Raw genomic sequence first — 15000 nt, 5'->3', positions numbered from 1 at the left:
ACTCACGACTCTCTTTGTAAATTTAAATTTAAATCTTTGTAAGTTCCATTCACATTGAACGCGATTGTTGATTGTGATTTTTTCACATGACAATAACAAAAGAAAATCATTGAGTTTAATGGGACTGTACACATACTATGCTATTTAAGTTTTGCAAGAAGGCGCCATTAATTGTATTCACACTAAGGTCGATTTTTTACGACCAGTTATCCGTTTAACCAATCAAATTCAGGTATGTTGGTCATATTCAACATGGACACTGTACAAGTTGTTGGAAATGCTATTATCCGTCACAGCCAACGGGTAACTACATTCATTAGCCGTGTATCTTACCTTGCCAAATCTGCTTGGATTGTTTCCTCATCGCCCGATATACAACGGAAAAGTTGCATCGGATGAAAAGCTCTGTTACACAGAAAGTTCTGATATTTTTATGTATTTATTCTTATTATATATTGCATTACTTTTTGTAATATATCGCATCTGTCACGACGTGTTTTCAAAATAGCTTTTCCTGTATAATGCAGCCTGATGCGTTCCCAACAATATTTTCCTCTAAAATGGGTGAGACACACGCAGCCGAGGCCCAGGGGTTAGTGTGTAGTGTCGCTCCGGATCAAGACAACCTCTCCGGGGGTCGTTACTTCCAGTTCGGATATAGCTTACTGGCAGGAAGGGCTTTTACACTGAAAAGCCGTAGGAGACATATTGGCCCGGTCGCGCCTCCCCTCACAACCCCCCACCCCCCTGGCCCTCATCCCCTTAGGTATATGTCAGCTACCCCCTTGACCACAGCCTCTCCTACACTAGCAGTGTGTGACGTTCTTCTGGGCCAGTTGGGGTTTGCAGCTACACCATCAAAGAGGACACTGGGATGCTGCTAATGATCTCTTGTCAGGGGAGCAAATTGGTTTGGTTTCTGCAACAATAAAAAAAAAAATCATCCGGTCGAGGGCTAAATCTTTCTCTTGTGTGTTTGTATTTTCACAGAGACAAGGATCAGGAGCTGCGGCTAGCAACAACCAGACCGCTGGAGCACAAGGTAAACTAAACCATCCAACAGTGTGTGTGAGGGATGATGTGGAAGTGGACACTAAACAAATGTGTGTTTGTGGCATCATTTTAAACAAACGCTTCCCCAAAGATGAGGTATGACCTTCCCCTCATGCCAATGCTTCAGATCTACTTTAGTCTGATACGGGCCGGCTCTGTCACTCTGCGTCCCCCATGGGAGGAGACGACCAATAGCACGACAGCAGCTCCGCACGCGCTGGGTATCCATTTTAGCACAGGCTTGCAACTAAGGGAAGAGGAAAGGGAGGGGGATAGGCAGGGGCTACTATTGGAAGGATGGTTACAGGAAACAAGAAACAGAAGAGAAAGAGAAAGAGAGAGAGAGAGAGAGAGAGAGAGAGAGAGAGAGAGAGAGAGAGAGAGAGAGAGAGAGAGCGAGAGAGAGAGAGGGTAATGATTAATGGAGCAGAAAGTTTACGCATGAGTATTACTGTATCTTAAGATCATCTCTAATGACTCATTTTCTGCCCAGCTCTCAGTGGACATGTCCAACAATTGACGCTAACAGGCTGAAGGACAACTGCCTTCGGTGCACCCCTCTCCACACACACCCACCCACCCACCCACCCACACACCCACCCACCCACACACACACACAGACACACACACACACACACACACACACACACACACACACACACACACACACACACACACACACACACACACACACACATGGCCTCACACAGCTGACCAAAGGGTTCTGGATCAATCACCAGCCATGTGAGTTCAAAGTGCCAGATCCTCTTAGGACGGGACATGAAGGCACATTTTTAAACAAGGTCAATTTCCCTTCTTTCTGTCAGCAACTCCACCATATGTGACAGGCAGGGCAAGGCAGCGGTCATAACTGCATTGCTTAGCACATGCAATAGCATGTACATTTGATTTACACTTGACAAATTGCAATGACTGACTGGTTATAATGCAAAAAGTGCACACAACCCAGAAGTGTTGGAGCAGCAATTTTAAAAGCATTTTAATTTAATCGGCAGGTTTTATGGACAAAAGGTGCAATGTGTCCTCACATCAAAATTATATTGGCGATAGAGTGATGATGCGGATTAAGTAGAAACTAAAGTATGTTAGTTTTGCGTCTTTCTTTTACATACACAAATGCCCCATACACATCCACTCTATGGTGGTATTTCTATTCATGTTTCAATCCAGGTGCAATACATCATAGAATAGCTTTTACCAATCCCATGACTTAGTCAAATTCCTTTGAATGGGAGTGTAGCCAGCCTTCCATTTAATACAAGAGGGGGAAAGCCCTTAGTAAGAATTCAAGAAGAGGGAATGTGAGGCATCTCTTAGCCAAAAGGGACTTTTTTTGGAGTAATGACCACATTACAAGCTCATCCAGCCTCAACATGAGCATCTAATCTGCCCAGCTGAAAGGAAAAAAAAACAGATCAGCATTTATTTTTTTGGTGATGATACAATTTAAGGATGGCTACGGCCTGAAACCATTCCACCTGACCATATGCTCCGTGCAGTTCCACTTTCTCCTTAACCTTAAAAAAACAACTAGCCTTTTTTGCACTTGCACTAAAGTCTTTGTTTCGTGCAACCGTTTTAAGTTATTCATAATGGATCCATGCGCTACATATTTCAAATGACCTTCAGGCTTTGACTAATTGTATTTCAGCCATGTGAAGGGATGAAATAGTGTTTAGTAAGCGTTTCACTTTAGTATCACCTTTCAGCTGTAAAATTGCTGTAAATCTAACATAGCAGAGGTGTTTATCATAGATGTTTATTAGGCTGGCATCAAAATAAAACCAACCGAAACAGAAGGCTTTTTTGTGAAAGTTTCATATTCAAAATGAAATCACATCCAAAGAAAAAACATCAAATTAATGTTGATTATGAAACTCATTTCCACTCAGCTCAGGTGATCACTGTGCATTTGTTGTGGCCGCTCCAAATACATAGCATTTCAGGCAAAAAGAACGGGAGCCTCTCATTTTGCAATCAACAGCATTTTACCAGGAAGTGTCTTAAATATTTAGCAGGGACAAGAGATCTGATCTCAGATCTGCCCACAGAGTTCACATCCGAGTGTCGATTCTCGGCAGATCTGGCAGATCCGATCACCAAAGTCGCATGGAAGTTACAAGCTTAACAGAGGCCCAAAAAAGCCCAAAGAAAGAATGTTTGGGAGGTGTCCAGGCCCCTAATGGGCAGGTTTATTATAGTGGCCACTGAGGAGCTGCAGGGAGCAGGCTATCAGTGTCCAGGTGGAAAGCGACCCCTAAAAGATTCCCTTATTATCCCTAACCGTTACTCAGAAACAGCAATTAATGGACCCGATTCCTGACCTCTTAATCTGGCCCGAGGGGCGACGTAAAGAAGAAGAGTGAATGGTCAGGTGTACCATGGCTTTCAGGAGCCTTTCATTCCCTTAATTAAAAAGGGGAAGTGGGACGATAAAGCCAGCTTAATACATGCAGGCCTAAGACACTATACCAGCCGCACAAAGGACCACAAACGCTTTGTTGTCTGACCTTGAATTAATTTGACGAGAAAACAGTGGAGCAGAAGAGCCAGAAAGGGTCTCAGAGGATGAGGGGGATGGTAGAGGGATGGTAGAGGTACAGAGAGCGTGAGAGAGTACCGGAGGGTGAGGGAAATGGGAGAGAGAGGTCTTAATGACATAGTGATAGAGGGAGATAGCATTGGAAGGCAGAATAAATGAAGTAGAAATAGAGAGATGGTATAGAGGACGGGAAGAGAGAGGGAAATATGGTAGAGAGGTAGGGATAGAGAAAAATGGAAGAGAGAGAGAGAGTGGCAGGGAGAGAGAGAGATGGTATAGAGGTAGGAAGAGAGTGAAGGTAGAGAAAGAGATTGAAGAGAGGTAGGAGGAAGGAGAGAGAGAAAGCTCTTAGTGTAGGTGAGGCAGATGCTCCGCTGCCATTGACTTAACCCCCCCCCCCCCCAACAGATACACACACACATTGCTCAGCAGCACATGGTCTCCAATGGCAACCCCTCAGAAGTTCTAGGACACATGGGGAGGAAGATCGTCCTCTTGTTGAGTGAAACACAGCTCATTATTTCCAACTGATGCCCACGCGACAATGGAGCGAAGGCTGTTTACGCAGGTGTTTCAGTGTTCCTTCTGTGGATCAGAACTTCAACGTACACAAGTGATGAGCTACAAGGTCAAGACATGCACTGTACGTTGAAACTCATCCTCTCCGTTGCCTCACATTTAGTCACATGTGTTGGATACTGGACCCATGCAAAGAAACAGAATGACAAGAAAGACAAATAGCCTACAGAAAGGAACAGAGAAACAGAGAAGAAAAGGTGAAATAGAAGATGAACGCTGGGGCTAAGACTTCTTAGTGTCTATAACCTCAAGGCCTTCAGCCATTGCACCTTCAGAGAGTGTGTGTGACACTGTCAACCTCATTGGAGCCCAGCTGCCATCTAGTTGGGACATATGTTCAATGGCCCTTTGACTCATAACCCCCACATAAAACACACACACACACACACACACACACACACACACACACACACACACACACACACACACACACACACACACACACACACACACACACACACACACACACACACACACACACACACACACACACACGCACATGCAAACGCACACACACAGCCTTGCCTTTACGAGTGCAGCAGCTGGGGCAGGACCAGTTTACTGCAGCCTTCTTACAGCCCATGTGCCGACCTTAGGCTGGGAGAGATTTGAAGTTGACTGAACACGTGCATAAACAATATCTAACCTCAATCGATGTATTCACACACAGCCGTTTAACCTTAGCAAACCTCTAGAAAACTCTCGATATTCTGAGAAGAGTATTGTAATAGGTGATGTTGGGGGGGATTTCAAAGTGGCTCACCTGAGTTCAAGGTCATCATGGCGTTATTATTAGCCTGCCACAATATCTTAACGTGTGCACAGGATGACCCAAATTATCTTTTTAATTAGTTCTAATGTACTCAATTAAAACTATTTTAGATTCCTGTTTCATTCTCTCCTTATATTGTCGGTGGTTTACATCGTTGCATGAACTCTTCTGTCTGTTGTCTCTGTTATATCTTGAAGGGATACGCGAAGGTATCAGTTACTTGGCGAATACCCATTTTACCCTTGAGTTTAGTCTTGAATTGATCACTGCAACTATAAGGGGAGTTTGCTGGGTTAGCATTTTCTTTCTGTTAGCCGTTTCCATCAACATGCAAAGTAACAAAAGCCTAGCTCCTGTTCATCTGAGGGGAATACACTCTATACACTTGACTGCTTACAAAGATGTCCAATGTTTTCAGAATAGTAGCTTTACTAAAACGAGTCACGGTAGCAACACAACATATTTTAGTTTGTCTACAAACACGGATAATTCCGACTATTTTCGACACTGTGATTATGAGGCTGCCTGTGACGCGGCAGGTTACCGTCTGCGTAGATCCCCCCGCTAGAAGCTGATGATCATATAATTGCACCAGCGGGGCATAACAGGTAGCCTAAACCAAGCGCCAGAAGTGGCGCCAAATCGTCTGTGTGTTGGTAGACAAAAATTGTTTTTATGAAATATGTTTTGATATGTCAATGCCTCCAAACAGGCTGGATTCAAGCCAAAGTTTCTTTCCTTCAGCAAAATCAATCCGATTAGAAAGAAGGAAAGCTGATAAATGTTCCATCAGTCCTTTGAATTCACATCTCTGCTCATTGATGCCAGTAATCTCCTTAATACTTCAGCTGCCCTCAGTAGATCCAGAAGATGGACCTTCATTGATTTTTACCTCACCACCTTCTCACACTCAGAGACACAATCAAGTACAACCCTGCTGCTAGTGGCTAGCATTTGCTAATCATACTACTAAGTTGGGATCATAGTTTCACCAAATACTGTATCCAAACCCAGATTCAGTTGAAGTGCATTGAGTGTGTTTGCTAGTTTGCTATAGTTTGGACCTCAAGCTTCCACCATTCAACACAATTAAAGCCTCATTTTGATTGTTTAGGTCAGGCACATTCATATTCAAGTGACATTTTCCTTTTCAATTCCAGTCGAGGGGACCATTAACGGCCGCCTGTCAAACATCCAGCAGACAGTCTTGCAATGCCCTTTACCAGCCAATTGCACTTCGCAGTAGACTGCAGTCGCTGTAACACCGAGCACCCAAGGCTAAAGAAAGGTTATTTACTATTAAGTTATTCAAGAGACACATTTATTCAACGCGACTAACAGTGAATGCAGATATATTATTAAGTCATTAAGGAGCAGGTAGGGGTTAGGAAACATTGGGCCAACGGCTACACTATGCCCATCCCCTCCCAGACACTCGCACAGTCTCACACATGCAGACTTCCTACAGCAATTATCGGCCACTACCATTATGTACATGTTTCCCCATCACCCACACGTGCCGCTGATAGCACAGTAAAGATGATCCAAGATGGCAGCCCTGACAGCAGGCATTACACTCCTGTTAGGAGCGGGACGGGGGCGCATTGAAAGTGCTGCCAGGAGCAATAGAATAGATAATCCATAGCGAGGGCAGGAGGAGCGCTCACAGGTAGTGCGATCCATCATTACTGTGCTCAGTGCTGTCTGCCGTCCTGGGAAATAAAACACAAATGAAAGTGTGGAAACTCCTTTTTATAAGCGCCCTGGTGACAGCCCTTCAAACTTTTCATTGTGTAAAGAGTTTTTTTGGATTCTCCCAGAGTAAGAAAGCATAAATTAATGTGACAATAAAGTAATATATACACGTATAATTTGTGCCAGAGTGAAAATCAAACCTGGTGTTATTAAGTATAGTTTTGGGCTTCACTATAAAGAGCCAACAAATGAATGGGAGGTTTTACCCTCCAGGATTCCCTCACATGTTCCTCCTCACATGGTGTCCTCTGGTGTCCCGAGTCCTCCCACAGAGAACACTAATAACCCCAGTCTATTTCCTTTGCAAAGAATGACCTAAAGTCTTAGCTCATTTTGTCCTTCCAAAGCACAAAGCCTACGAACATGTCTGCTGCCGGGATTAAGTGAGAGGGCACCGTTTGATTTGCGAATACGGAATGGAGGAAAACAGCAGACATTGTAATGCATTGGATACAATTCAATATCAATTATTGGGAGGCTGGGAGCTGGGCTTGACAAGGCACTTAGAGTTTCCTCCTTGAACGACCCGAGACGGAGCCATTCAGCCCCAGCCCCGAGGGAACGGGGAGATCACCCGGACCGTCGATACACAGCAGCCTTTTCTATCTCTTTCTTCCTTTTGTCCTCTCTCTCTCTCTCTCTCTCTCTCTCTCTCTCTCTCTCTCTCTCTCTCTCTCTCTCTCTCTCTCTCTCTCTCTCTCTCTCTCTCTCTCTCTCTCTCTCTCTCTCTCTCTCTCTCTCTCTCTCTCTCTCTCTTTATCTCCCTTTTATTCTTTCTCCTTCCCCCATGCCTGAATTTAACTGTGTTCTAATAATCATATTGATCAACCCCAGGATGATGCAGCGATGCATTCCCGGGGATTAGAGAAGCTGTGCTTTAGTGAGGAGGGAGAATGCAAAGGAAGGCGAATGATGCATTCTCCTCATTCTCCACCATTAGGCTTTTTTCACCAACAACAGATGGGGTGATAACATGGGGACGAGTGGGGGATTAGTCACACATTAGCAGTGGTACACCAGACGTGGAGTTGTGCAGTGTCGCCGGTTTCCCTTTTTTGAACATAACTAATGTTCTTATCGTAGTGCTGTTGGCTTGGTTTATGAGTGGTCCTAAACATTACACGTGAAACGGGTAGAAGAGAGCAGAGACGCTCACTATTAATAGCCATTCCCTAATATATTCAAAACACCATCCAGATCTGGGCAGCTCCGATACGAAATACCTCATGGCGCTGTAAACATCCCTCGGTTACGCATTTAAATTTAGCATAGACTTGTTTAAAATGTTAACCAATGGGCTGCAACAAAGGCGAGCGCTACATAAACAGAAGCCCTGGGAGTCTGTCCATAATCTAGGGACTGATTTACTTTTTAAACTCATTCCATTGTATTCTGAGACTATTGTGTTTCAAGGTAAGGGTGGCTTTTATCTAAGCTATTGCCATGGTCCTGAAATCCCTCATCTTGTATTGATCTTCACCACTCTTCCCCTTAAAAATGTGCTTTTGTGAAGGTACAAAGAGGATAAATATATAGTGTAACATGTAAATGTAAATGTTAATGTAAATGAAGCTAGAAATGACCATTAGTCCACAGGGATTATTTTGCGTTGATGGTGGATGCATTCTGAGTGTAATCCTAAATGCCTGTAGAAGGACCGGACAACAATCCATTAGGACGTCTCACAGTGGACAATCCTAACCCAAGCCAGTGTCCCCTAGCTCCTCCTCCATTAGGGACTGTTCTTCACAGAGGATTAGCATGCGATGAAAGATGGGTGCTTTTCTGTGCTTTGACCAGGAAGAATAACTGACTGCTTAACTCCCCCACTAAGGTCACGCAGGGATCAACGTGGTCGGGTGGGAGGGGATGGAGATTAATCTGAAAGATCAGATAAGAAACAAATCAAAGTGAATTTTTCTTTGCTAGGCATGCCCTATTCTACATTCGACATACAACATTTTGGTTTCCAAATTCTCTTCCTGTCTCTCCCCCTCTCCCCAGACGCTTCCAAGAAGGACGTCCCCGCCGAGGACTTTGACATCGACATGGGGGCCCCGGAGACCGAGAAGGCGGCGGTGGCCATCCAGTCCCAGTTCAGGAAGTTCCAGAAGAAGAAGCAGGACGACAAGTCCTAGTGGTCGCCCCAGGAGGATGGCGCCTCCAGTGGGCAGGGGGCGGCGGCGCCGGGGGGGGGTGTGGTGTCATGGCGACCAAGTGGCATTTGCATGTGAAAAATGAAAAAAATCATACCTGTTTTGAACTCCAGGGGGCGGTGTGGGTGGGCGAGCGCTGGTGGCAGAGGTGGAGGGGTGGGGGGCGGGGAAATGCAAGGCAAAATAGCCTGTCAATCATATGACATGTATGTGAATTCCATAACGTACCACCTTATTATTATTACTCTTATTACCATTAGGATTTCATTGCAGTACCAATAAACGAAGAAGGAAAGGAAGGAAGGACTCATGACAATCTGTTTTATTTTTCCTGTCCCGCCATATTTGTTCCTGTGACAATAGCGTTAGCTCGTGTTGGTGTTCTCTTTTTTTAAAACTATGATTTATTTATTTATTTATTATTCTGACTCCTCGCGGTTAATCCCAGCCTCACCGCTGCATCTCCCCTAGCATCTTACTCTGTGTGCTTCTCAGGTTGGAGGTCCCCCCCCGGTAGGGCTCGGTAGGGCAGTTCGTGTTACGCGTCGGTGAGGGGTGAGGGGGTAACAGTGCGAGCATCCTTTTGGGGGAAAACCTGGCCTTTAGCATTCCATTCAGAACACAACAGTTCACCTCCAGGCATCTTACTGTTTTTCTTTCTTTTTTTTTTATCCGCATGGTACCATGGAGCTATGATCTACCGCTGAAATGATGTATCTTGAATAAATAAAGACGTCTGTGTGAACCATGTGTATAGACCCGTGTCCAGACTTCACTTCTTTTTTTAATAAAAGGACCACATTATGTGTAATATAAACATACATATGGATGGATGGATTGTATATATGTGTGGATGCAGGAATAGATAGATGGACAAAAAACAGCAGCGTGTGGTGCCTATTATTGTCAGTGTGTCTTGTGCGTGAATGATTGCATTAATGATTTATTTGTAGGTGAAGCAATGGGACTTCTATTCCCTTGATGCACCATAAATAGAATCCTCCGCAGGGCTCAATCCCAACTCTGCATTAAAAAACAAATGGCAACGCTATGGAATACGGTAACCGTCCACACAGTAGACATTTTCACATTATCGGATACACTGTTAAAGGATAATATAGCCCTGTGGTTAAAATCCTACTCCTCGGTTTGTATTACTATGTCAGTGGATGAAAACATTAAATATTGCAGCCGAATGTTACGTTTTGTCAAACCTAACAACCCTCTTCTTAAAATCTTGCTCAGCTGCAATATCCCCACGAATAAAGCACTAAACACTATCTACCCCAAAACACCACTTACACACGTGTAACACCATGAACACATTAACGCAGAAACACAAAAGCTCTTATTTTTTTAGATAGCTTTCCTGCCCATCTTGTCTCGGTAAACAACCATACATCAAAACTGGCAGCGAGATTACTGTTGTTTGGAGGGGGAGAAGCACATCACACCCTGGAGACTAGACAATGCTACACACACCACATATCAAATGTAACCGTAGGCCTACCACCAATGTGCACGGGGCGCTAGTCTAGATGGGGCTACTAGCATAAAGCCGGAGCAGATCAAACATGCAACGCACATGTGCAGCGAAGCCCTGGGTCAGCAGGAAAAAAAGGAAAACTGCTCAAACTTGAATCTGCTGCAGTGAGATGTTACGGGAGAGCTCAGAGACTGTTGAATCTGTTAAAAGATTAGGATGTTCACCAGTGATCCTCTCACCCAAACCTCGAGCCACATCCCCATCGTAGCATCGTAGTCCTCCCGCTGGAAGGAGGAGCCATTGAGGGGGGGGGGGGGGGTCAATCAAATGTATTATAAGAAGGTCAAGGCTGACCGTTGTCCCCAAGGCAATTGAGCTGTACCATGAATTAAGTGTGGAGCTCTGCCCGCTAAAGGGGAATGAAGTAACCCACCTATATTGAGATCGATGAACACAGCGTGTGGTGTTCCATTCCAGGAGATGAAGAAGCATGAGGAGGAGATGACAGCTTCCTTTATTGGAGGTGATAATTGACGCCGCAGAGTTATTAGATGACATGGTCGTAGACGTATCGTTCACCGTTGCTGTGATGAGCAACACTGCCGGGTCTGTCGTAACACAACTCAGAACAATGGGTCTTCATTCTGTAATGATTTTTAAGAACAAATGGCAAAACAATACGAGGACATGCAAAGTTCTGTGTTGTTCTTCATATTAATGTTATATCAGTTGAGTACAAAGTTGCTATGCAACTCATGGAATGAAAATTAATTAAGAAACAAAAAGAAGACCTCGGAAAAGATCCATCAGGCAAGAGGAATTTGAAATGCATACTTGATATGTTTTCCTACTGTGCATGCTGCTTGCTTTATCCCCTCTCCTCTCTGCTCCTCTCTGCTCCCCTCTGCTCCCTTCTGCTCCTCTTACTCCACTCTACTCTCCCCTTCTCACCACTTCTCTCGCTGCTCCTCCCTTCTCCTATCTGCTCTCCTCTGCTCCCCTCCGCTCCCCTCCTCTCCCCTCTGCTCCCCTCCCTGCCCCCCTCTGCTCCTCTCTACTCCTCTCTGCTCCCCTCCCCTCCTTTCATTCTACTTCCTTCCTCTTTCACATCTTCCCCTCCTCCTCCCGTCCCCTCCCCTCTCCCCGCTCCTGTGTTCTGACTCACGTCGTGATGCTATCTCCTGTTGGCGGGTGAGGAGGGAGAAGGGCGGTGGGAAGGCAGGGATGAAGGTGTGTCATGACCTCTGGGTCTCCCACACTCTCTCGCCCCGGGGAGGGGCGGCCAAGCACTTTCCTCTCACCTTTAAATTGGACCGCTTCACCACCGGCTGAGAGGGAGTGGCTCCAGGGAGAGAGAGAGAGCGAGAGAGAGAGAGAGAGAGAGAGAGAGAGAGAGAGAGAGAGAGAGAGAGAGAGAGAGAGAGAGAGAGAGAGAGAGAGCGAGAGAGAGAGAGAGAGAGAGAGAGAGAGAGAGAGAGAGAGAGAGAGAGAGAGACAGTGAGAGAGAGAGAGGGAAGAGAGAGAGAGAGAGAGAGAGAGAGAGAGAGAGTAAACACAACGTGTGGTGTTCTATTCTAGGGGATAAATGTTGAGCTTCAGGTTGATTAGATAGTGTGTAGAATGCGGAGAATAAGAGTCCGATTGTGTGCCTTAAAATGGTACGATATACATTTATGTATTTGTGGTTATGTGTTTTTATACCATCAGCAATTTCATGCCCAAAGTAAAAAAGGGATATATATATTTGAGGGTATAGAGACTTTTGCTATTTTCTTCAGATGTGGTAGAGAAGCTCATTTCAGAGCAAATGGTTACAGCTGAAAAATAATCAACGGCATTGTCATAGAAACTGACATTTCAGTGAATGCTGCACACACCGCTGCCCCTCCAACCGCCACCTCCCCCGCACCCCTTCCTCCAAACACACTCTAGAAAATCAAATCAAACACTCTCCGACTGTTCCAGTGTACCTGCATCCACTTCTTACCGGAGTACGGCTTGCCTCTAAGGTATAAGGAGGATTCAGTCTTTTTCCTCTGCTCACCAAAACCCTTTCCCTGGTTTGGTCCATTGTATAAATTCAGGCGAGACGTTGCTCATTCAATTTACGTTAGTCATCAGCAACCAGTAAATACGTAGAATTGTAATGAATAAAGAATGTGTCTGTGAGACTTTAGAACATATTGACCATCAAAATAATGACATATGCACAAATGACAGATGCTCACATTGGAGGGCTACAAGTTATGTGTTTTAGGGAATCTGCCTGACTCTATATTCTCACTGCAATCATAATTAAACGTTTATATCACCAGCAAAAGACCAAATCTATTTTCTTAATAGAGACAGCTGCTGTTGCAGCGTTTCTCCATTAATAATTGCTTTAGCACACTGGACAGATACAATGGGATTTGTTCAATGTGTGCATTGTGCATTTGATCTATTCCCATGGTATACAATCTTCTATATCCATATAGGCCTAAACAAACCTTTGGATACACATAATAAAACCACAAGCCAATTGCTATCAGCCTGTATGATTAAAGCCTGCCATTCCTTTGTTGGTATACCAAGAACGATTTATTCCCTGCATTTGAAAAGCAAATGTCAAGGAAATGCCTGAGGAAACAGATCGGCATTAAACCTGTTCTACTCTACAATAGAATGTTTACCACCTGTCCCAACAGCTAATCGATAATTTTCCTCATTCCAACACCACACATTCAAACAACGGCCTAGAAACTGTTTCCCCTGGCAACCATGGATGCTACATTGACTTAAGACTCTTAGTGAAGTTTGGTAGAAGGATATTGTGGCATGCAAATCATCATAAACATGCAAATATCTCAGCCTTAGAAAGGACATGTACGGTATGAGGTGACGTCAGACCTATGGATTAGTCTAAAAAGGAATGTTGTTTCCATCACATTGGCCACTTTTCTCCATAGGGAAGGTGAAGGGCACAGGGGAGAGAAACAGCCTGCTAGAAAAACATCATCACTCCATGCTCCTATATAACCCAGCAGAGCAATTCAAAGCACTCAATACCGAAGGTGCTATTTTGCACAGCTGTTACCGTTAGAAACTGTGCAACCCCGCTATATGCCTACAATGTTGTACGAGTATACCACTATAGGCCTTATTTTTCTAACCTGTCTGTCTGCAGCCTGTCTTTATGTATATCTGTCAGCCACCAAGAGGAGGAGAAAGGATGTGAAAAAAAAGTATTACAGTCTGTGGTTTAGGGGTGAAGAAATGTGGAACAATATTATAAATCAACCATACTATTAGAGGTTATACTTAGCATTACAATTCACCGATTTTGCATTCAAATTTCACAAGGCCATGTTGACGTAAGGGTTCCATTGAGACCACCCTCTGCGGGACTTCGTCCTTCGTCTCCAGAGCTGCAGAACCATCAGCTCCCTCCCACAGAGCAGCCCCGTACTATTATTAGAGAAATTTGCCCTATGTTTAAAGAATGTATAAGCATTATCTCTCCTCCATGAACTAAATGTGTGTGACAAAAGCACAGAGTCAACAAAGGACTACATTCCACAAGGCTGTGACATCCACAAGGCTTAATTCCACGTTCCGGTTTTATGGATGGATAACGTCCTTGCTGACCCTCCTTTCATCCATATATTTCATCTGATATAACTAGTGGTTAAGATCTAAATTATTTATATCTACTGAGAATCCAGAGAAGGAGGACAAGTGTTCAGTTATTGGGGAGCTTGGGGAGGAGACACAGGGGAGGGGTCCCTTTCCAAGCATGATGCATAGAGAGTTGTGATTGGCCAGTGCATGTCGAAGGAATCCACACATTTTGTCAACATGAAGCCTGTTACTGTTACTTGTTTATAATAAAGTCTCATCTTTCAGACTTCGGCTTTCTCGACCTCTCTTATTTTGTTAATGTGTTTTGTTTATTCACAACACTATTTGGTTGGAGTTCATGTTCAACGCCACATATAGTTGTGCATTGTATAAACAATAAATGGTTTCCATGGAGACTGCCCACACCTGACTTAAACCCAGGTCTCCAAAGCTAACGACCAACAGCTCTCTCCGCTGCACCACCACGATGCAAATTGCGGCCTTGTCGGATGTTATAGCTGAGATTACATGCGACCCTGTTCCGTTTGCTACGTTTCCATCGTTACAAACGAAAGCACCTGTTGTCATAGCAACATTCTCCTCATATCAAAAGCTGGAATATATGAAACTATAACTCATTTCTGTTTATCTGAGGAAAGTCAAGGCCAGCCGTTTTCCCGTCTCAAAGCCTCAATCAAACTCCATCACAAAAATACTATATAGGGATGTAGAGCCAATGGATACAGGAGGAGAAAGCTTTAAGCTGCTGGTTAGCAAACTGTACACACGCTGCCCCCTCTAAACTCAAAGGACAAGACACAGTTGTGTGTGAGTGCAGCTATTCCGCACACATTTGTAATAAGCACACATGGATAGATTGGTGGTAATGCAATTAAGATGCTATAGGCTGGTTGACTGAGATTTTGTGTGCTCCTAAAATGCCCTTCCAGTATATTGAACCTGGGGCCGGATCTGGTTTTGGGTAGGTGGATTTATGTGGGATATCAGATGTTATGATAATGCAGTTTTCTGGATT

At 44.4% G+C, this 15000-nt stretch overlaps 1 protein-coding gene across 1 annotated transcript in view; it reads left to right on the top strand.

Annotated features, from left to right (window-relative positions):
• pcp4b (Purkinje cell protein 4b) overlaps positions 1-9636 on the top strand; it is a 29276-nt gene extending 19640 nt beyond the window's left edge. The window contains exons 2-3 of the mRNA XM_030337088.1: positions 991-1042; positions 8727-9636. Coding sequence (XP_030192948.1) covers positions 991-1042; positions 8727-8860 — 186 coding nt within the window. The 3' untranslated portion in view covers positions 8861-9636. The remainder of the gene's footprint in view (positions 1-990; positions 1043-8726) is intronic.
• The last annotated feature ends 5364 nt before the right edge of the window (positions 9637-15000 follow it).

Source organism: Gadus morhua, chromosome 16 (assembly GCF_902167405.1).
Source record: "Gadus morhua chromosome 16, gadMor3.0, whole genome shotgun sequence".
Classification (NCBI taxonomy): domain Eukaryota; kingdom Metazoa; phylum Chordata; class Actinopteri; order Gadiformes; family Gadidae; genus Gadus; species Gadus morhua.
Note: the sequence above shows the minus strand (reverse complement) of the source record. Positions and strands in the feature narration are given on the sequence as shown.